We start from the raw sequence: 23,538 nt of genomic DNA, 5'->3' as shown, positions 1-23,538 counted from the left end.
TGGCCCCGCCAGCTGTGTGAGTGACACGGCGTGGGTGGACGGCACTGGACGCGTCAGGAAGACATCACATCACTCTAGACGAGAGAGCAGCACATCTGTTGCACAGAACGCAGTCTGGCCGCACTTAAAATGCTTAAAATGCTCATCGTAAATTCATCCCATTCATTCATTCTTTTTTATGGGCGGTGCTTATTCATAGAACTCTCGTGAGTTCTAATTCAGACTTATTACATGGCTTGGTTGAATGCTTGATTCTGATTGGTCAATCGCCAAATTCAGCTGTGTGTTATTTCTGGTTAATGACCGCTCCGCTCTATAACAGACCGATGCCTAATCAAACCCTCGGAGCACCTGCTGCACCCCGCTTACTGCTGTTTCCAACATGACAGCCATGTAAACACACACACACACACAATGTCATTTACAGCTAAACATTGCTCTCAAAAACTGCTTGAAAACATTTGAGCGAGAAATAGACGAAGCAGTACCAGAAAATTGATTATCCTTAGCGTTACAGTACCCCAGCTTCCCTCCACCTAAAACAGGCCAATTGTGTTATTGTGTATAGACGCTCGACAAAGCTAGCTGCACCGCAGTGGATTTCAAACCGCTAGACGTGGTGGCCAGCGACTTTACCGCTGCGCCACCCGAGCGCCTGTGATAACTGTGACGCTAAGGATAATTGTGTGAGCGACTGAGCGTCCACACTGATAAACAATTACATCCATAACAATACTTCCCGAGGGCGAGTGAGACCGACTGCATCCCAGATGTCCATCTGACGACGGATTGGGATTGGCTGTCATCAGCGTTCCTATCGTTCATAAAACCACGCTGAAAAGTGATCCAATAAGCGATATTGTGGACGGCTATCGTTGTCGTTATGGTTGTGGTGTGGAGTCTGCCTGCATCCACTTCGGTCACAACTATTTTTAAAACAACATATTTAGAGTCACTGTATCATGCAGCACTATCTATTACACACCAGATAATGCAGCAGTTGAGAGACTATAGTCTCTCAGTAGCACCACTGTCGTACAAATAACCTGTTCAGCCCCTGTATGGTTCAATTGGACAATGGTTCACCGTTCTATTTGATAATGGTTCTATATACATAACACCTTTAAGATGGCTGCATGTATATACATATAGCACCACAACAGATTGTCCTGATTATGAGGCAAAGAAAGAACCACGTTTTTAGCGCCATTCTGCACTTCGGTGTTGTACACGTCTGCTGTAAGTGGGGTGTGTGTGTGTGTGTGTGTGTGTGTGTGTGTGTGTGTGTGTGTGTGTGTGTGTGTATGTGTGTGTGTGTGAACTAGGAATGAGGTTATACATACACACAGTAAAGGCTCTTTGTAACTTTGAGCGTGCACAAATGGAACCAAACGGACCCTTATGGGTCTGTAACTCTGAACGTGTGTACAAATGGATCCATTTGGTTCCATGTGTGCACGCTCAGAGTTAAATCCTCCGGGCTTTTAACTTGCACATAAACAAAAACAAACAAACGCTGTTTGTTTGTTAGTTTCCACCCCACTCCTTTGCCCCTCTCTTAAACATTATAGTCTCCCCATCTCCGTCCCCCTCAGCCAACCACAAGTAAACACTATTAGCCTAGTTCCTAGCCCTACTCTGAAATCGAATCCAGGGTGCCACGTAAACACAGTGCTGCCTGTGCCTGCCTGCCTGCCTGCCTGTCGGACATCCCCCCACCCTCCCCACGGTTCCCCTTCAGCTGCAGCCTCCCAGCACCCCCCACATCCCCCCTAAAGCCCCTAGCATCTGGCCCTCACATGGAGCACACGCCTGGCTCCACTCTCCCCTCCAAGGCAAGGGGAGAGGAACAAGAGGAGTCAGGAAGAACCCCCTTTAATTCAGACATTCTCAAGCTTTTTCATGCCAAGGAATAACCCCCAAAATGTATACTGTATAATTATGTATTTGGCCGTGAACCCCCATCTGAAAATATATTGTGCCAGGGATTTATGTTGTGATTTGTGTCCAAATGAAAAAGGGAAAGAAAATCACAATTGGTGTTAGAAATGACTTTTTCTCAACGGTAAATATAGTTTACTGTTGATGAATTGAATACATAGAAACACATGGAAACAAGTCCCTGGGACTTTTTTGTGTTATCCTTTTAGCCTAAATGTATTACTGTACCTCAGCGCTGTTTTATTTGTATTTTTTTTTGTTACTACTTTGTAACTAAAAAAGCATTAAATCAATCAATTAATCAAAATGTTTCACATGTTGTTGTTCACGATTTCTTTAATTGGCCGATCTACACGCTCACAACGTGCCACTATGTGATGCATTGTAACCTTGTAGATCGGCTATTTTCAAATAGGTGGGGTTAAAGTGATTGTGATGCTATATGAACAAATTTGGCTGGGGACCTCCCTGGAACCAAGTTAAGGACCCCTGGGGGACCCCACTTTGAGAACCACTGCCGTAATTCCCCATCCATCCATCCACCCACCCACCCACCCACAAACAACGCACCCATCCCTGGACACAAGTGCTCAACCGCCTCAACAACACCCCTGGCCCCCCTGTTTCACCCTCCATTAACCTCCAGGAAAGGCTTATGTTAGGGTTTTGGTTTCTATGTGGATGCACGCCACCATGAGAACGTTTATTTAACTAGTACGAATGAAGTGGGATGGTTTGGATCTGGAGAAGCAGAGATGCACATGGGAACGCCGTCTGTTTTTTTCCCAAAGATTTTTCAAAATAATATTTCAAAAATCAGAATTTGTGTCTTCATCTTCGTCTTCAATGTTTGTGTTTTACGCAATGTTTGTGTTTACACAAACACTCAAAGTTGGCCATGCACTGTCAATGGCCCTCAATGTTTGTGTTAGGACAATGTTTGTGTTTTCACATACACACACCCTTAAAACTGGACATAAAGGAGGGGCTAGCGCGCCTCAAAAATGAAAATATCTACAAGTTCACAATGCGGCGCGATGCAACCCGTTGTGCAACACGTTGTGAGCCTCACGCTACAGAAACAGGAGATAGGCTCCTGCCCTATGGGCCACAATGGCCCGGGAAACTTTGGTTTCCAAGGCTATACTTATAATTATATACTATAGAGCGTCGCAGTCACGCCCCCTCGAGAGACCCGGAAAATAAATCCCCGTTCATTTTCCTCATAGACGTTTCAAAAAGTATTTATTTAAAGACGTTTACGCCGCGGGCAAAGTCAAGCTTTGTCGTGACAAATCATGACAATAAACACAATGTTTTGGGCCAAACAAAGAATTAGAAAGTAGAAAAAAACGGCAGGTTACAACACTTTTTTTGTTGTTTTTCTTCTTTGTAATTATTTGTTTGGTCCAAAATATTGTGTTTGTTGTCATGATTTGTCACGACTCGAGTTGGCTTCGTACGTCATCATGAAAGGGGGCGGGACTGCGACGCTCTATATCAGGGGTGGACAACTGGCGGCCCAGGGGCCACATATGGCCCCCACCTTCACTTAATGTGGCCCTCAGGTTAATGTCAGAAAACTGATATAATATTGGTTCCAGCTGATTACAATTCTACGACATGCAAACATGACCCGCTTTAATTACTTCAGTCTAAATTAGTAGCTCATTGCGCAACACGCGTATAAATAAAGGCATTTGAAATTACATACAAATTTTCATTTTCAGGATTCCAATTCAAAAATAGCAAAAATGTAAGATTTCAATTCGAATATAGCAAAAATAGCCGATCTACAAGCTTAAAACGCGTCGCGCTGCGACGTGTTTTGAGCTTGTAGATAGGCTATTTTTGCTACGACAGTAATATATGGCCCTAGGGAGTGAGTGTGAAAATATAGTGGCCCTCTCCATCGTCAAAGTTGCCCACCCCTGCTCTATATGTAGTATACTTATGATTTAAGACAAAAAACATGTACAAACATAAAAAAACTGCAGCAGAGAGTGAAGAGAAACCGTGAAGGATATAACGAGAGTCTTTATGCCAAGTAAGCAGGAGTGATGTTTTGAGTGTACATGCTGGCTTTGTGGGGCAGATAATGGAGGGATTGTGACATGTGTAGTAAACACACTGAGTGAGTAGTGTGTGAAAACATTATTCTCACACATTTAACCTCAAGAGCAGCAGCACATGATGATATACTGTTACTGTAGAGGCAACTCACTAATCTTATGCCCTCAATGCATCTACACTGGGCAAAATCTAGTATTGGCACATAGTGCTTCTAAATTTATACACTTTTACATAAAAATAGAACACTGACTCACTCAAGTTTTTCAGTTTGGAAATTGGGCTTTGTTTAAGAAATTATGTTAATACAGAGATCAGTCACTCAATGCAATCTGTCCATGCAATCTGCTATAGGAACTCAGTCGATAAAGGAAAAGAGACAATAAGTTGAGACAAACAGGGTTTCGAGGAATGAGTGATTATTATTGAGGTACCACAATGGTGAACACAGACTTACATTCAATGTATCAACAGTTGAGTGTATAGGAATCTCCAGCAGCCGTGTCACACTGACTTACACAATTCTCTCTTTACTTATACAGACCTATAGTCCCACCCCACACAGGGAGAAAAAGGGGACAGAGGACAATATAACGGTTTACAACAGGGGGTTATTATCTCAAGATAGCATCATCCTCCCCAGGCTTATAAAAACACAGCTGGCCTACCATATAAGAAACACAGCTGCCCTGGGGCTTCTTGGAAGGTCTTGGAAGGTTCAACCAGGTCAACCCAAATTCCTTGACAATACGCCCCTTTTGAAACTTTAAAAGACCCTCATAAACACTCATCTCGTCACATCGTAAAGATAGGCGAAAAACCCCGTATCACAGACATCACACCCGTAACATCTTGGGAAAATTCCTACACCGGCCCATCCCATAAGGGAAGCGACCACCACTTGGGCTTACGACATGATAAAAACACAAAGCAACAACACAGTATACATAATAAAACAATAAAACACCCCAGAACACAAAACAGGATCAAACAATATCACTATCCTGGAAAGGAGGCACCCAAGCACACCCCGGGACCTGTAACTGAACCATTACCACGGAAGTAGGACCCACAACCCTCGCCATCACTGCTCTAATACACGCTGAAATACAAATGAAAACCAAAAATATAACTAACACAGTTATAACAACCAGAACCAGAGCACGCGTCAGAGTAGAACCGAACCCACCAAACATATTCGCAAATGGACCCCACAGCTTACCAGCATGGTCCTTATGCAACTCCTCAACACCAGCTCTGGTGTCTTCATGTAACTTAAACAGAGCCTGAGAGGGGTCAGAAACATACGAACAGCATTCAGTGCCTATAACTTGACAGGCACCACCCTTATCGGCAAGCATAATATCCAAAACCATCCTGTTTTGCAAAGTGACAGTTTTAATCTCGTTCACCTCAGAAGCCAGCGCCTGTATAGCCCCATCAGACGCATTCATGTGATTCTCTAGAACAGTAGACAAAGCCGCAAGCTCTGCCTGAGAATTATACACTCCGTAAGCAGGGATGAAAACGCTCAACACACGTTGCCACCAGGCGAGCGTACGTTTAGCACGACCTGGCCTTTTCATATGGCGGGCATAGGCCTCCTTTACTTCAGAAATATCCACCCTCCTCATCATTGGAATGACACGTGCCAAGTAACAAACCCCAAGGCTATTAGCCGGGAGCCGAGTGTAGGCAGTGCCTCCACACACCGCATAGACCCCCTCAGGGAGAAAATCAGGCCGACTAAGATCAGTGGGCAAGATAGTCAAGTCATCACAGGAACTTTGACCTACAGGCACACTAACCCCAGTTTTGGACTGATCTCCAGAGAAACAGTAAGAAACATTCTCCAACTGTACAATAGGTATAGTATTATACACAGAAGAAGTCCGAAGGACCACCGCAGGCTGCTCATACTTCAGGCAGTCGTAAAACTCACATTTCAGACGCTTCAGTGTGAACTCCATTTTTACAGGATCACACACTATTTCCGAATAGCACCCAAGGAAACCACCAGAATTTAACTGCACACACACCGGCGGACAAGCAGGATCGCCCTGCGTTTGTGACACAGTACAATTAGTCTGCACATGAACTGTTTCAACATGTACCAGGAATTCTGTAGCCGTATCATTGTCAGGAAATATAGGCTCATGCAACATTCCCACATGGTTAAGCATAGTCTTATTGAACCCGAATGGCAGTTTATCCTTATTCACCCCATCCGTAATGACATCAAACATCTTATCGTACTGTACCAAAAGCCCACGAAATCGAGTGAACAGGTTAGGGCGCCGACGATAGCTCGACACCTCGCGGCATCCAGCCTCCTTTAACACAACGGCCTCATCCAAGCCCAGCCAATTGTACATCATCCAGTCCACTCCTGTCAATGGAATTGCCTCACCCAAGCCCTGCCAATTGTACTTCATCCAGTCCGCTCCTTTCAATGGAATTGGCAACCACATGGGTGCTGACGTGGAATGTGGGAGATGTGCACAAATCCAGCAGTTGGAATAATTCATCTGTATTGCAAAACTGGCAACCATACTCAATGCCAGATTAGGGTGATGAATGTCACGTTGCTGCCTCTCAGTGATAGAGTCATCACTTTCATTTTCATGGACTTGTAGCACCAACAGGATCAGGAGCACTGAGGTCAGCAGTAGGACTAACTGCACAGCTCCTCGTTTCCACATCTTCCTGTGGTGCTGGAGCCTTCTTGCAATGTGACGCGTGAATCCACGTCACCCTCTCCTTCACTTTTACTGCAGTGGGAGTGGTCAACAGCACTTCAAATGGCCCTCGCCACCTCGGAGAATTCCAATGACGCCTCCTGAAATCTTTCACGAATATCCAATCTCCGGGCCAGAACGGATGCGTTCTCTCTCCTTTTGCTAAGGGCGTCGGGAGCGCCGCTTTCACCTGAGCAGAAAAAGAATTTACAATGAGATTCAATTGCTTACAATAAGCCACTATAGCTTCATCAACAGCAACAATATCTGTAGGCCCACCAGTATACAAATTCTGACCTATAGACATAACTCTGCCTGTCAAAACTTCATGCGGTGATAGCTTTATGGTAGAATGTTGTCTACCTCTCATATACATTAATGCCAAGGGAAGACAAGACACCCAATCCAATTCTGTCTCTTCCATCATTTTCTCAAGTTTGTTCTTAAGCACACCATTAGCTCGCTCTACAGATCCAGCACTCTCAGGATGCCAAGCACAGTGCTGTCTTAAATCAATTCCAGTTTTCTCTGCCATATATGAGATTGTTTTATTAACAAAATGGCTGCCATTATCCGAAGATAATTTCAGTGGAATTCCATGACGTGAGATAACATCTTGTAAGAGATGTTTAGCTGTAGTTTTTGCATCTGCATGCCTACATGGGAACGCCTCTATCCATTTAGAAAAAAGATCAACTATCACAAGACAATACTTGTACCCTCTAGCAGGAGTGAGCTCAATATAATCCATCATCACATGTTCAAATGGACAACTAGGTGTGGGAAAAGCAGATTGTGTAGTTTTTTGCGACTTACCCACGTTATGTTGAGCACACACGAGACATCTCTTACAGTAGTTCTCCGCAGTAGTGGTGAATCCGATGCTGTCCCAGGTCTGAGCTATAAGATTAATCATACCTTGTTTTGAAGCATGATCCAATCCATGCGCCAGTTTCGCCATGTAGGAGAAGAGTCGTTTAGGCAAGAACGGTTTATGATGTGGCCCCCTCCAGACCCCATCTGGCCCACACCCACCATGTTTCCTCCAAGCCGACTTCTCCCCAGACAGAGCCAAAGATTGAATCTCCATCAAAGACATCCGTGGATCAAAAGACACATCTAGCTGCGACGCAGCCGCGTCCCCAGCTGAAACAAGAATCATCTGCAGCGTGCCTTCCTTAGACTCAGCTGCCTTTTTTGCCATAGAGTCTGCAAAAGAATTGCCCTCTGTCACAGCATCCACAACTCTCCCATGAGCTGGACACCTACAGACAGACACCTGAGACGGAAGCAGAACAGCTTCAAGAAGGTTGTTAACAAGGAGATGATGTTGAATTTTCGCCCCTTGGGAAGTGAGAAATCCCCTATTTCTCCACAAAGTTCCATAATCATGAACCACACCAAAAGCATACCGGGAATCTGTATAAATAGTAACCGACTTCCCGCTTGCTAAAATACAAGCTCTTGTTAGAGCAAATAGCTCCGCTGCTTGTGCGGACAGGTGAGAAGGGAGCCTCGCGTTTTCAACCAACTCATGATCGCTCACCACAGCATAGCCAACCGCCCCCACCCCGTTCACCCTTTTGGCTGAACCATCCACATAATAGATCAGCTCCGGGTTCAGAAGAGGCGTGCTACACAAATCAGGTCTGGGGGTCACTGCCTCAGATATCACTGCTAAACAATCATGAGGCTCTCCATCCTCCTCAGTAGGAAGAAAAGTAGCAGGATTTAAAACATTGCACCTTTTCAGAATAACATTCGGTAGGCTCAGAATGTTATAGTAATGCAAAGTAGAAGCTGGAGTCAGATGAGCAGTTTTAGCTTGCAAAAGAATAGCTGCCACTGCATGTGGAACCATAACAGTTAGTTGTCTGTATGCCACCAAAGATGAAGATGCCTGTACGGCTGACGCCGTGCCAGCCACCGCCCTAGCACATAAAGGCAAACCCCTTACCACAGCTGAAAGCTGTTTAGAGTAATATGCCACCGGTTTCAATTTATCACCATGTCGCTGTAATAATACAGCACTATAGAATCCATCTTTCACATCAACTGCTAAGGTGAATTCCTTTGTCAAATCAGGAATTCCTAAAGCTGGAGCAGAGGCTAGAGCCCCCTTCAATTTCTCAAAAGAGTCCATAGCCTCGGGGGTCCAAGTCAAAAAGTCATTAGCAGCCAGTCCAGTCGCATGAACTATGTCAGACAAGGGCTGAGCGACCCTTGCATACTCACAAATCCATTGTCTACAAAAGCCAGTACAGCCCAAAAAACTAAGGAGCTGCCTCTTAGTTACAGGCTTAGGTATAGATAATACTGCCTGTATTCTATCTGTACTTATAGCACGGCTATTTGCAGAAATGTCATGACCCAAATAGTGTACTGTTCGCTGTACCAGTTGGGCTTTATCAAGTGATGCCTTGTGTCCCTGTGCAGCCAAATATTTCAGCAGGGCATTCGTATCCAAAGTGCAAATTTCCTCAGACGGAGAACAGACTAAAATATCGTCAACAAAGGAAATTAGCATACTGCCTCCAGGGAACACAAATCCAGCTAAATTCTCCTGCAGTGCAGCAGAGAAAACTGAGGGACTCTCTGTAAAACCCTGAGGGACTCTCGTCCATTTGTACTTCTTTCCCTTGAAAGTAAATGTGAACCAAAATTGAGATGCAGGCTCAACAGGCAATGAAAAAAATGCATTACTCAAGTCCACCACACTAAACCAACATGAATCACTAGGAATAGCATTCAAAACAGTTACTGGATTCGGTACAAGAGGTGCACGGGCAAAAACAGCTTCATTAACCGAACGCAAATCATGTACAGGCCTCCATGTATGGCCATCTGCTTTTTTAACCGGTAAAAGAGGACAATTTACTGGCGAAGTTGGGGCTGGTACTATGATTTTATCCTTTAGGAGTTGCTCAATAATGGGTTGCATACCTTGTTCAGCATCTGGCCGGAGCGGATATTGTTTCTTATTGGGTCTGTAATCAGACTTAGGAATAACCACTAATGGAGTGGCATCTTTCATTAGACCCACATCATATTTGTGAGTAGCCCATAATTCCTTTGGAACCCCTATTAGAGCTGGGTGCATTTCCTTATCAACACACACAAAGTTGTATGTCACAGCGGATGGCCAAAATGGGTCTGATTTAAATTGTACCACTCTCTGGACAGTCAACAAGCAATGAAATGGATGGTTGGTTGCCTCCCCCACACCCTCTGGTCTTTGTAACAACATGTCAATCTCCTGGTTGGAGAATGTAGGTGATTTTGCCAGAACAATGTGAGGGGCGCCTGCCCTTCCATACACTTCCTGCTGCTTTTCAGTCAACTCCACCAATAAAACAATAAAATCCTCTGCAACCATGACACTTTTACCATACAATTCCTCACTTTCAAGTTGTTCATTCCACAAATCCTCAAACTGGTCCCCCATAACATCCTGTGTCTCATAAGCCAAGCACTCGTAGGTGCGTGGATTATGTTTCACAAGGCTCTCAACACTGTGACTCTTTACAAAATCATGTAATCTCTGAGAAACTAGAGATGCATCAACTTTCCAACAGTATGTACAAACCGGCGTTTTCGGAGAGTGGGTTACCATACTTGTCGACAAATTATCAATCAATTCCGATTTTTTCAAGACCAATCCCTTTTCTGTACAGACAATGGTTAAGCCTAGTGCACACAGCAAATCTCTACCTGCCAAATTCACCGGGCATTCTGGAACAATGACAAATGAATGCTGTAAATCTGTAACCCCAAAATCTTCACATTTCACAGGACATGGCTGAGTCATTTTGCATGTGATCGGCGTGCCAGTGACACCTATACAAGTCTTTTCCTTCTCCGACATTTGAAAAACATCAGACATTGTCCTGAGTGATGAATCCGTGGCTCCTGTGTCGGCCAACATGTCATAAACAACACCATGGACAGTTATCTGGAAAAATGGCAGATCAGTAGACTTGTACTCCAAGTAGCGAGGTGAAAGATAAAAAATATCACCTTTGTCAGGACAGCTTGTGCAAACATGCTCACTCTGCCCTTGTTTGTCATTGTCATCATGAAGGCTTAGTCAGTCTTGCTGTGCACGGACAAAAGGTTTTGTCACAGACACATGAGAGGCTGGGGGCCGTGACTGATTTCTTGTATTCTCATATTCATCTTCGTGAGGTTCCATCTCACAATCTCTTGCCAGATGGCCTGGCTTACGGCAAGTCCAACACAAGCCATCATTATTATATCTATTGCCTCGGCCCCTACCACGGCCACGGCCACGCCCACGGCCAGTGAATCTGGCTGACCTGCCTCTGTTTCCTGGAGCATAATAGTCCAACTGTGCCATTTGAAGTCGGTCAGAGGTAACTTTAGATTTCTTTAATTGCAGGGTTTTTTCCTCCTGCACTACTGCATCAGAATGGACACAATATTTCTTCACCTCATCCAACCTTGCACTCTGCCAGGCAACACAATGTCTTACAAAAATCGTCTTTACTTCAGGCAAGAGGCCATCAACCAAAGTCTGGACAAACTGCCTCTCCCAGGGAGAATCAGCTGTGATGTCAGCGGGCTGTTCATTGCCACTGTGTGAATTGAAAACAGGCAACTTCCTAACAAAATAACAATCAAATGTTTCCCCTGCTTGTTGCACACATGAGTTAACCATTGTCATATTTATAACTGGTTTAAACTTAGTCTCAAACGCAGCTACTAGAGCACCCAGCTGTGTCTGATATGGAGACGCTGGGACCACAGACCATTCGGCCATTGTTACCCAATTATCAGGCTTAACTTCAGCCCACAACAACCCCATTTTGGTGATGCATACATGCTCTAGCTCCGCTGCTGTGGGGCTACATTGCATCACCATTTTTCTTAAGGCATTCGCAAATGTCTTGCCATTGTTTTTGGGATCTGGTAATGAGCTGACTATGGCCTGTAACTCAGCCACCTTCCACGGCCTATAAACCCTCTGAATGCCTCCTGCACCATTTGGACACTCAATCATGGGTGCAGAAAAAGAGGTCTTATCACCCAAAGGTGACAAGGTGGGCTGATATGACAGGCCCGATCTGGTTTTACTTAAATCTGGACTAGGGGAATAATAAGGTCTTAAAAAAACAGGACCTGCACGCATAGTACTAAACGGAGATGGTGATTGTTCACCCTCCTGACTCTGAAGCTGGTTCATTATGTCTCCATACTCAGGAGGAAAACCTCCTGATGCTTGGGGAGAGGAGACATGCTGAGGGGGAGGTAAATTACTCACAGCTGTAATTTGAGCTGTTGGCACTAAAGCTGGTTGCATGGGAAGGGGAAGCCCAAGAGCCACAGGCTGCTGCCTCAGTGGGCAGTCTAACAGGTCGTCTACTGTATGAACCGAGACCATGGTAGCTTTTGGACGGGACTTAAGAATCCCAGTCGTGTGATTAACCTTTCGACCAATAGTATCCCAAACTCCGAAACACTCTTGCATATATGAATAATCCCAATTTGACGGACCTGATGGTTGGGGTGGATTAATCAATTCTCTCAACAACACAATGTGAGCCCTGTCAAACGATCCATTTTGCGGAAATGTTGGATCAAAATCCGTTACATAATCGCAAAATGGAGTTGTATAGTGTTTGGTCCCAGTTATTTCATCTACAAGGGCCTTTGGCCACTTCTGTTGAGTGCTGATGAGTGCCTCATCCGCACTCAAAGATACAAAAGCCTTCACATTGGTATTCATTATTTCAACACGTTTCCTTGAGTCTGCTTCATCTTCCCATTGCTTAAGACTTTTCAATTGCTTTGTCCATTTGGCATTCAGTGTAGCAGAAGCAGATATTTTCCCTTTTTCAATTTTTTCTTCAAATTTCTGTGCCATTTTCTTTCTCAGGGAACGGAGCAAGGCATGACTGAAACTCCCATTTTGAGGAAATCCTAAATCTTTGTGCCACTTAGGCAAAAATTTAATTGATTTAACCCCAAACTTCTCATACATAATTTTAGCAGGACCCTGTAGATCCTTCTTTCGTGAGTTTGAGGAACCCATATTAACACAAAAGGTAAAAGAGACAGATAAAAAACCAAATAAAATAAAAACACCTATCCAGATACTCAACCGATCACATGAGGTATTTCTTTAGTTACTATTTCATCAAGATTACTTTAGCCCCACAGTATATAAAATTTATATAATGTAGTTAATAGACTTAACTATCTAGGCTACTATTTCATCAAAGATTACTTTAACTCCACATGTGACACAGAAAAATATCTATAATAGAGTATTTTATAATTCCAACACACCAAAACTAAATGCCAAGGTGAAAAGTGTAAATCACACCACTCTTTCTCACACTCTCTCCTCACTCCTTTTTCTTTCTTTTTTTTTCTTTCACACTGTCTGCCTTTCACACATACACACACACGGGCAGACCACACAATATCACACTCAAGACTCAAATCAGCTGTCACAGACAGACCATTCACTCATGTTACGTCTTTTCTAAAAAATAAAAAAAACAGCGCTTTACAATTATTTTATGCTCTTGTTAGCAAAGGACCCATAAGGCGAGGATCAACCCCCCTTTTTCTGTTAGTAGCTACAAAAGGCTAGACTCTCGTCTCCCTTTTTAGGCCATCCACCTAAGGTCTGGCAAAACCATTAAAACAGTTCCCCAACCTATTTTGACCAGCAGCAGGTAAAAATACCCCTCTGTCACTATAAGAAGCAATACAAAGTATTCTCCTATTTTGTGGATGCCTAACAACACAAACTACACAAACAAACAAACAACCATCACCAATACCTCAAAACACCAAATCCCAACAATGCCTCACATGAATTTCCGAAACAGATTGCACTTTTACAAGACAATACGTACTGCGGACGTTTGGCTACACAGGGAAAGCTGCCAGGTACCCCACAAGGAGCTGCTTACCTCAATTTCCTAAAAACTGCCTGGCCAAGGGACACCTTTCTCCGCGTAGCCAAACTCCGTCAGCAGTAACAGCAACCCAGTCCGAAAATCGAGGTTGGACCTCCAAAATGTCCATGCAATCTGCTATAGGAACTCAGTCGATAAAGGAAAAGAGACAATAAGTTGAGACAAACAGGGTTTCGAGGAATGAGTGATTATTATTGAGGTACCACAATGGTGAACACAGACTTACATTCAATGTATCAACAGTTGAGTGTATAGGAATCTCCAGCAGCCGTGTCACACTGACTTACACAATTCTCTCTTTACTTATACAGACCTATAGTCCCACCCCACACAGGGAGAAAAAGGGGACAGAGGACAATATAACGGTTTACAACAGGGGGTTATTATCTCAAGATAGCATCATCCTCCCCAGGCTTATAAAAACACAGCTGGCCTACCATATAAGAAACACAGCTGCCCTGGGGCTTCTTGGAAGGTCTTGGAAGGTTCAACCAGGTCAACCCAAATTCCTTGACAAATCCACATACTGTACACACAACTGAAAAGGACCCATACCGGGCTTAAACTAAACAGGGATGTCCCCGTGAAATCACCCAAAACTTGGTATTTTCAAATCTCGCATATCCGTTTTCTTGATGCAAGGCTTCATCTGCAACAGCTGATTACAGTTTGGTCAAAAGATATTACATAGGAGAGAATATGAGATCCAGCTGGTCAATGTTTGAACCTAACAGTAAACACATTTCTGCCTCGCTGTCACAAGCTGTGGCTAATGTCTGTGTATATCATTATGGAGTTATGGAGTTGGGGTATTCAACTGTCTTCGGGCCAAGGCGAGATGAAGCAGGGAGGGACCCCTGTTACGGCCCTTTAAAATTGGCTCGAACAGCAAGGACCATAACATAATCAGGACACAAAGCCAGGTCAAAAGTTTACCAAAAATATAACCAATTTATTTAAAATTGAAATCGGGCATTAAATAGCACTGAACACTGAACCCCAACCAAGTCAGGAATGTAACACACAAGGAAACACTGAATAAATATAGGGTTAAAGTAATAAATGCCGAAAACAATAATAAAGATAAACTCAAGACCTAACTAGGCATCCTACAAACAAACATATGGGCTAGCAAACTAATACATGAGGGAGCCTGGGGAGCTATGCACTATGTGCATGTCGGAGTCCCCAGACTCCCCATAAACTACCAAAACAAAATAAGAACTAAACTAAACAGAAACCAAACGGCAAACAAATACTCACTACCAGCCCAGTAACTGAAAGTAAAGAAAGCGCAACAGAACACAGGGGAACACAACTTTTCAGGTTGGGTGTTTGGGAGACAATGATCTGCTCTCCACAGCTCCTCTTTATAGCCTGCTCCTAATCATACAACAAGGCACAGCTGACACAGGGTGTGGCAGCCAGAGCCATCAGGTGATTGACAGGTGTCTGTCTCTTTAGACCAGCAGAGGTCAGCAATGTCTTATGTCACAGGCACTATACAACAGAAGAAAGACAACATTAGTGAACCAACAGATAAACATAGAGTCTTATGTGCAAGCACCTAACACCCCCACACTAAGTTATTAAATGCTGGTGAAACCCATCATTTGATAACATTTTCCTAGACTAATCAAAATCTCCAAAGAAACAAAACAAACATCTTTGCTACATAAGAATGTCACTTTCCAAAATACTCTCAAAATGTATGTTACTATACTTAACCATTACTAATTACATTATTTTTTCCGATTTACGAACAACAAAACACATGCTCACCAACTCAGGACAAATGTGTAAAAACCCTCAAGTGTATGTCCGGTTTCAAGAAAGAGTAACGTTAATGAACAGAATAGACAGATGCTAGAGTATAATAAAGTATAGGTAGAGAGAGTGTATAGTGTACCAGCACACACCATGCTTTGATGCCATGTGTGCATAATGTGCAAGCACCCAACACCCCCACCCTATGTTATTTGGTTTCCAAGTGCTTCACCCCCCCTGGGTCAAACACCTGCACCCTTAAATTGGACTTCTGGTCTGCCTGAAAGACTGGCAAGCCACAAGATGAGTCAACCCGAGAGAGAGCACAAACAACAACACCTGTTGGTGTAATTTGGACCCACTCCAATTGCTCCCCCACCAGATTTAGAAAGAAAACAGCAGGAGCAATGGATTCCTTTGGTGACTCATGAGCCAGATTCAAGATGCCACGCCTATCCCGACGTGGTGCTATAATTTGCCTAACCACACCCCAGTCATCCTGACCGGATGCATCAAGTGGAGACCATTTTTGCATGACCAGGTTGTCAGTTAGACAATCCCCCTTTGACATGCACTCCACCTCAGTAGAGCCGTCAACCAGCTCTGTCACCGCCACCTTCTCCTCAGACATGAGCTTCACTTTAGACAGGGCCACGCCTCCTGACTCACCGGACAGGGACACCTCTGTCTCACATGGGGTACTGGCCTGCTGCGTCTCCACCGAAACCACGTCGGCCCCACCCACAACAGCACCATTAGTCCCACCCCCATCTAGATCTACAAGAAAGCTCTCACTCAAGTCAATTTCATCATAATAGCTTACCAGCTTCTCATCAGAACAGTTTACCTCAAAAGAGGCAAAAACAGTTGGAACAGTCACCCCCACCTCATGTTCACTTTGTGCCATAGGGACTGGCACCACCTCAGGGGTCACCAACAACGTTCCACCAGGTACATTAACCTCAGTACATGTTTCTCCTGGAAATATTGGAACCACCCTCTCAAAAGAAACACCAGGTTGAGGAGCCAGACCAAACTCTAATTCAGTCAAACAAATGGCCTTTGTGTACTCCTCCCTAAGCCGCACTAATTCAAGTTTAGCATTCTCTCTGCTTCTCTCGAGATTACTACGCATCCTTTTGAGCTCCAACTCCTTCAGCCGAATGAGATTCTCCATAGACAGTTCAACCACAAACTTTGATGATTCAGGACTAGAAGGACCAGGAAGCACCCCCTTATCACTCAAGCCCACCCACAACACCTGTTTGAGAACTCGCTTTCTCTCTTGTGCACTCACAGGTATCTTGTAGTGATCTGCAATTAAACCCAAATGCGCTTTGGCACAGTGATGAAAAACCTCTAATGTAGGGTCTCTCACAAAACCATCAAGTTTGAACTCCATGATTATTCACCTCCAAAACAAAAAAGTCAACCTTCAGAAGAAAACAGGCTATACCTGCACAGACCAACTTAAAGGTCAACCAAAACAAAAGGTTACTGAAATATAAGATAACTCGGTTACCCCAACACGAAAACAGTACACCTTAGACTACAGTAGAAACTTGGGGAAAAAAACAAATGGGATGTCACTCAACAGGTCACTGCATACACTTAAAGGGTTACAAAACCACACAAAACAGCACCTGACAAACTCACTCTCAAACTAGAGACTCTTACTGCCACTAGAGCTCTGCTAGTTATCAGTTTTACGACCAACTGTTTACACTACACAAACATAAGCATATTTTGCAAAATCTCCCAATTAAATTATGTTTGTGCAAAATTAGCTTTTGACGAGCCCCCAATTATGTTACGGCCCTTTAAAATTGGCTCGAACAGCAAGGACCATAACATAATCAGGACACAAAGCCAGGTCAAAAGTTTACCAAAAATATAACCAATTTATTTAAAATTGAAATCGGGCATTAAATAGCACTGAACACTGAACCCCAACCAAGTCAGGAATGTAACACACAAGGAAACACTGAATAAATATAGGGTTAAAGTAATAAATGCCGAAAACAATAATAAAGATAAACTCAAGACCTAACTAGGCATCCTACAAACAAACATATGGGCTAGCAAACTAATACATGAGGGAGCCTGGGGAGCTATGCACTATGTGCATGTCGGAGTCCCCAGACTCCCCATAAACTACCAAAACAAAATAAGAACTAAACTAAACAGAAACCAAACGGCAAACAAATACTCACTACCAGCCCAGTAACTGAAAGTAAAGAAAGCGCAACAGAACACAGGGGAACACAACTTTTCAGGTTGGGTGTTTGGGAGACAATGATCTGCTCTCCACAGCTCCTCTTTATAGCCTGCTCCTAATCATACAACAAGGCACAGCTGACACAGGGTGTGGCAGCCAGAGCCATCAGGTGATTGACAGGTGTCTGTCTCTTTAGACCAGCAGAGGTCAGCAATGTCTTATGTCACAGGCACTATACAACAGAAGAAAGACAACATTAGTGAACCAACAGATAAACATAGAGTCTTATGTGCAAGCACCTAACACCCCACCCACTGTTTTTTTTTACATCCGGACACTCCTCCTGTCCAGGACAGGCTTCAGACGCGCCTCCTCAGGAGACTTGGCTCAGATCCAGTGTTGATTTCGTCGACTAAAACTAAGACGAAAAATATTCGTCGACTACCTTTTTCTCACTGACGAAAACTAAATGAAAACTAAGCTATGATGACTAAAACTATGAGACTAAATATACTGACAATTTCGTCGACAAATTAAAACTAGACTAAAATGTTAGGAAGGGACTAGTGAACAAGAGATCCAGTATACGTCCTTTTACAATTAGTTGCATGCTGAAAATAGCCGATCTACCAAGGCTTGTAGATCGGCTATTTTCAGCCGATCTACGTCATTACGACGGCATCAAGGCCCGCCAAAATACATTTTAAAATCTTATGATATTTAGTCGACTAAAACTAGACTAACACTAAGACATTCCAGGTGACTAAAATGTGACTAAAACTAAATGAAAACTATTCAAGAGACTATGACTAAAACTAAAATCAAAATTTGCTGCCAAAAACAACACTGCTCAGATGTGAACCCATTAGATTTGGTGTTGTTATGAGGAACCCGTTGCGACCGCGCCATGCCCTCGCTGACGTCGACCCCATGCCCTCGCTGACGTCGACCCCATGCCCTCGCTGACGTCGACCCCATGCCCTCGCTGACGTCGACCCCATGCCCTCGCTGACGTCGACCCCATGCCCTCGCTGACGTCGACCCCATGCCCTCGCTGACGTCGACCCCATGCCCTCGCTGACGTCGACCCCATGCCCTCGCTGACGTCGACCCGGGTTTGGACCCACAACATTCCACATGAAATGCATTATGCTCTAACCGCTACACTAGAACATTTTAATTAAATTAAACTTTTTCATAGAATTCATAGATAGTAAACTATAACCACTTAAAACCCTAAATACTTAGTAAACTTGACCTTTGGCGCTATACTATACACCTAACCTCTTTCTACTCTGTCTTGTAGATCTGCTATATGTGGCTAATGTTTCTAAGAAAAGGGATGCTAAAAATCATGTTACCGCATCACACAACGATTTGGCGGCTCCTCTGAGGAGGAATAATATGTGAAATGTGTCCTTTGGATTTAGCTGTATTTATTAACCATTAGCAGCAGTGGGTGTTATTAATACAGCACCCACCCAGGTCTCTTTCCTCAGGCTACTTTTGTCATTTTCACTACATTTGTGTGACACTCTTGTATGACAAAGTATGGCATTAACTTATGAAAAGACGTGGCGATACGAGGAAAAAAGAATGACACAAGTATAGCCCTCCTCTGAGACCAAGAGTGAGTGGACACTAGACAGAAACGGTGCCAACATCACGGTATTAGTGATGTTGAAAATGGGTGAAGTGGTCCTTTAAGGACAAAGAGGTGGCTAGGTATGGTGAAATGGCCTCCAGCTGGCTAAAACCCCCGGAAAAAAAAGATTTAGCCTTAATATTGACACAACAATGGGAACTCCGCGCCGAGCAAAAAGTGGGAAAACAATAGGCTGCTTATCTGCAGAGCAATCAGCTTCCATGAAATCTAATCATTTTGGGGAACGCTGGTCAGTGTGGTCGGACCTCAACCGGCGGTGAGCTCACTCCATGGCACCGAGGAACGGGTCGGTCCAGGCTCACAGTCGCTGGAAAGTAACTAAGTGTATTTACTTAACCCATTTAGATCTGAGAATCACATTCGATACAAATGTCTTCTAAATCATGACTGTTTTCATGAAAAAAACCTACGTTTCTATATCAGTGGTGCTCAAACTATTTCATGTCAATGACCCCTGAAATTCAAATGATATGTATTTGGCCGCCGACCCCCATCTGAAAATATGTTGCCCAGAAGCAAATATTTGAGTTAAAAACATTCGGTGCCACGCTATGAGCTTAATGTAGATCTGCTATTTTTCAATAGCTAAAGTGTAACATAATGTTAAAACACCAAAAGGGGTTCCCGCCCAGAATGGGTTAAAGGGGCATTCCACTCATTTTCAACATTTTACTATGTCATTAATATACCTTAGAGCTGTTGTGTGGAAATAATAAAAAGTTCCCCCGATTCTGTGTTTCCTAGAACTAGAGATCTGAAAGAAATCATTAACATGGTGAAACGCATCTTGATGACATCATCAAGATGTGTTTCACCATGTTAATGATTTTTTTCATACTTTCAGTTCTAGGAAACACAGAATCGGGGGGACTTTTTTATTATTTCCACACAACAGCTCTAAGGTATATTAATGACATAGTAAAATGTTGAAAATGAGTGGAATGCCCCTTTAAGTACAATTTTTGAGGTATACTGTATATACTTTACTAGTATTTCCAATTTCCAGTACTTTTACTTCTACTCCACTATACATCTCAGAGGCAAATATTGTACTTTTACTCCACTACATTAATTTGAAAACTTCAGTGACTAGTTACTTTGTAGATTTTAATTTTGATTAGAAAACATACATTAACCACTTCAGCCATACATTTCAGTCATTTGAAAATAGCAGATCACAAGCTCACAATGCGACACATTGTGAGCTTGTAGATCTGTTATTTTCAAACGATTTTGTACACATTTTGAACTTGTGAAATGGGACATTCTGCAGTATGAGTACTTCTATTTTTAGTACTTTAAGTACATTTTGATGCCGATACTTTTGTACTTGAGTACATTTTGAATACGGGACTTCTACTTGTAACGGAGTACATCTACATTGCAGTATTTACTGTGATTTTGAACAATGGAAAAACCCAGAGGAAAATCTTACTCTTATCCCTGGCATATCTCTTCAAAGGGGGGTCCGCGGTGCTAATTACTAGTGTCAATTTGGGGGTCCTTGACATGAACAACAACTGCAATATATTGTCACTGTCAGGCAGAAACCTATTATCTCCATAGTTGTACAACTTTTTGTAGTAACAGTCTTGGACATACATACAGTATGAGGTTTCCATCCCGACAGAGACGGAATGATAAATATCTCCATGGCCTCGTTCAAACCCCCTTTAAGAATCAGTAAGGTAAAAAAATAAATAAAAAAAAAGCTAATTGCAAACAAACTTGCAAGTCACTGCATATATTGCATAATACGCAATCCTTCCTGCAAGCCCCACTGATTATCAAAACACATCTCAAGCTAGTTCCCTTTCCAAACACAAACTATATATGCCAGTAGAAAAATAATGAGTAGGTATAGCGATTGAAGGCAACCGTAGCAGCTGTGCATTCTCCATCCTTCCAACTATTTCCTGCTATTTCTCTCTCTCTCTCTCTAATGATATTTGCCATTAGCCCCAGTGGTCACTGTGGTGTCTTAACACCAAGGACCCCCATAACTCTGACAGTGTTAATGTGACCAGACCCTTACGGGTCCGTTTGGAACGCCCCAAAGAAACAGCTGAGGGTCCCTGGACCCCACTTTGAGAGCCACTGTCTTAACACAGTGGTTCCCCAGGGGTCCTTGGGGGGGGTTCCAGGGGGTCCTAAATATCTGAGATGTAGTGGAGTATAAATACATACAATATCAAACATTTTTAATAATCAAGTACAGTAAAAGTACCTCCAAATTACTTGCGTAAATTACTTTCCACCACTTGTCGGACATAGAGGAAGAAATCTTAAGCACAGCATTCGCGGTACCCAGTGGAAGACTTTGTTTGTTTACCTTTATCAAAGTTATAATCCAACCGTTTGCATCCATATATAAACAAGAGAACGTTGTTTCATATAAATTAACATACCTTTAAACGTGCCCGTCTAAAACGAGAATCATTTTTCACTCTTCCTGGATATAAAAAAAGAAAAAAACAGAAAGATACCGGACCGCGTAACTTCATCTGAAACCTCTTCCGAGAGATTGCTTTTCAATTCTCTCTCTCTCTATCTCTCTCTCTCTCTTCTCTCTCTTCTCTCTCTCTCTTCTCTCTCTCTCTTCTCTCTCTCTCTCTCTCTCTCTTCTCTCTCTACGCCTTAAACAACACTGCTTTCTCCCCGAAACCGGCATGGGCGTCAGTACTTCTATTTCAACATCTGCCGACCCAAACCTCAACTCTCCCAGAACCCCACCCTGTACACTATAGCAAGGCAGCAGGACAAAACACCCAGCCCAGCCCAGACACTTTGAGTGGTCTAGTAGAGTCTGACATCTTTTTGAACCCGGCCCAAGGCACTTACTGTACACTTGACAGTATAAGTTTAGTCAGCATTATACGCCACAGGACGAGTAAACAAAACCACACTCTGACATTCATAAAGTCATCACACACGCGTGCACACGCGTGCACACGCACACACACACAGAGGGAGGGGACAGTCACGGAGAGAGGTGGGTGTCACAAGTCATAAAGTTCATGACATGAACATGACGCTACGAAGGGTAGCGCAACACGTTGAGAGAGACTGCATGGACCTGAGCCAGATGGGGAGGAAAACCCAAGGATGCACAGTCATGCATCCGGCCGTAAGGGTGTGTTTTTACAGTGCAACATTACACAGCAATATCCTCAATGAGGATATAACTGAACAATTTAAAGGCATAGTACAGTATGTCAGTATGTAACTTTGCCCTGTGTTTACGGAGGAAAATATATATTTATTTTACTGGTCATTTCCCTCTATATACCGTACCAGCAGTCATCAGCAGGTGTTTACCTGCAGAAACACACTGACCTCTCACTGTATTTTGGCGTTTGTTTGTTTGTTTGTTTGTTTTGGTAGCACAAAACGTCTCCGTACAGGGCAAAGTTGCATACTATGGCTATAAGTGAACAAATGTAACCAAAACGGACCCGGACCCTTAATGAAGATTGACATTTGGTTCACTCATACAGATACATTATAGCACTGATGACTTTATCGTGCAGCTATTATAGAGGAAGGAAGGGTACCGTGTTGTAAGAAAACAAAAAATGGAGGTGACTTACCAGACTTCCGCTTGGAGCCATAGTCCCTGAGGAAGAAACAGCAAAGGGACATGGTTAGATGCTGATGATGATGATGCAGAGTCACAGCAGTGGTGTTGTCACCCGCGGAGGGGCCACCACACCGCCACGCGCTAACACATGCGGCACACACACAGCCGTCGCTTTGACAGATGTGTGTGTGTTTGAGAGAGAGAGAGAGAGAGAGAGAGAGATGCAGAGAGAGAGAAAGATGGAGAGAGAGAGAGAGAGATGCAGAGAGAGAGAGAGAGAGAGAGAGAGAGAGAGAGAGAGAGAGAGAGAGAGAGAGAGAGAGAGAGAGAGAGAGAGAGAGAGAGAGAGAGAGAGAAGGACAGAGGAGGACAAGAAACTGCAGGGCCAGCTGCCAGTGTGCTGCCGGCAACAGACACAAATCAGTCACATGACTGAAAAGCCGCAGCACCGCCATCCTCCCCTTCCCCTTCCTCCTCCCCCCCTGCCCCTTCCTCCTCCTTCTCCTCCTCCCCCCCCTGCCCCCTTTGCTCCCTATAAGTGGCAGAAAAACCTCCTCCCTCCCTCCTTCCCCGACGGATCAGTTTAAGACGCCCCCGCCTAATGAATT

At 43.7% G+C, this 23,538-nt stretch overlaps 1 protein-coding gene across 2 annotated transcripts in view; it reads right to left on the bottom strand.

The window, feature by feature from the left end:
- The window catches only part of sh3pxd2aa (SH3 and PX domains 2Aa), a 187,358-nt gene that overhangs the window by 114,217 nt on the left and 49,603 nt on the right, over positions 1–23,538 (bottom strand). For both annotated transcript variants that reach the window (XM_079500360.1, XM_079500361.1), the window contains exon 4: positions 22,941–22,966. In XM_079500360.1, the coding sequence (XP_079356486.1) occupies positions 22,941–22,966 (26 nt within the window). The remainder of the gene's footprint in view (positions 1–22,940; positions 22,967–23,538) is intronic.

Source organism: Electrona antarctica (genome assembly GCF_951216825.1).
Source record: "Electrona antarctica genome assembly, chromosome: 4".
In the NCBI taxonomy this organism is placed as follows: Eukaryota; Metazoa; Chordata; class Actinopteri; order Myctophiformes; family Myctophidae; genus Electrona; species Electrona antarctica.
The sequence above is the reverse complement of the archived record's forward strand: the minus strand, read 5'-3'. Positions and strand labels throughout refer to the sequence as shown.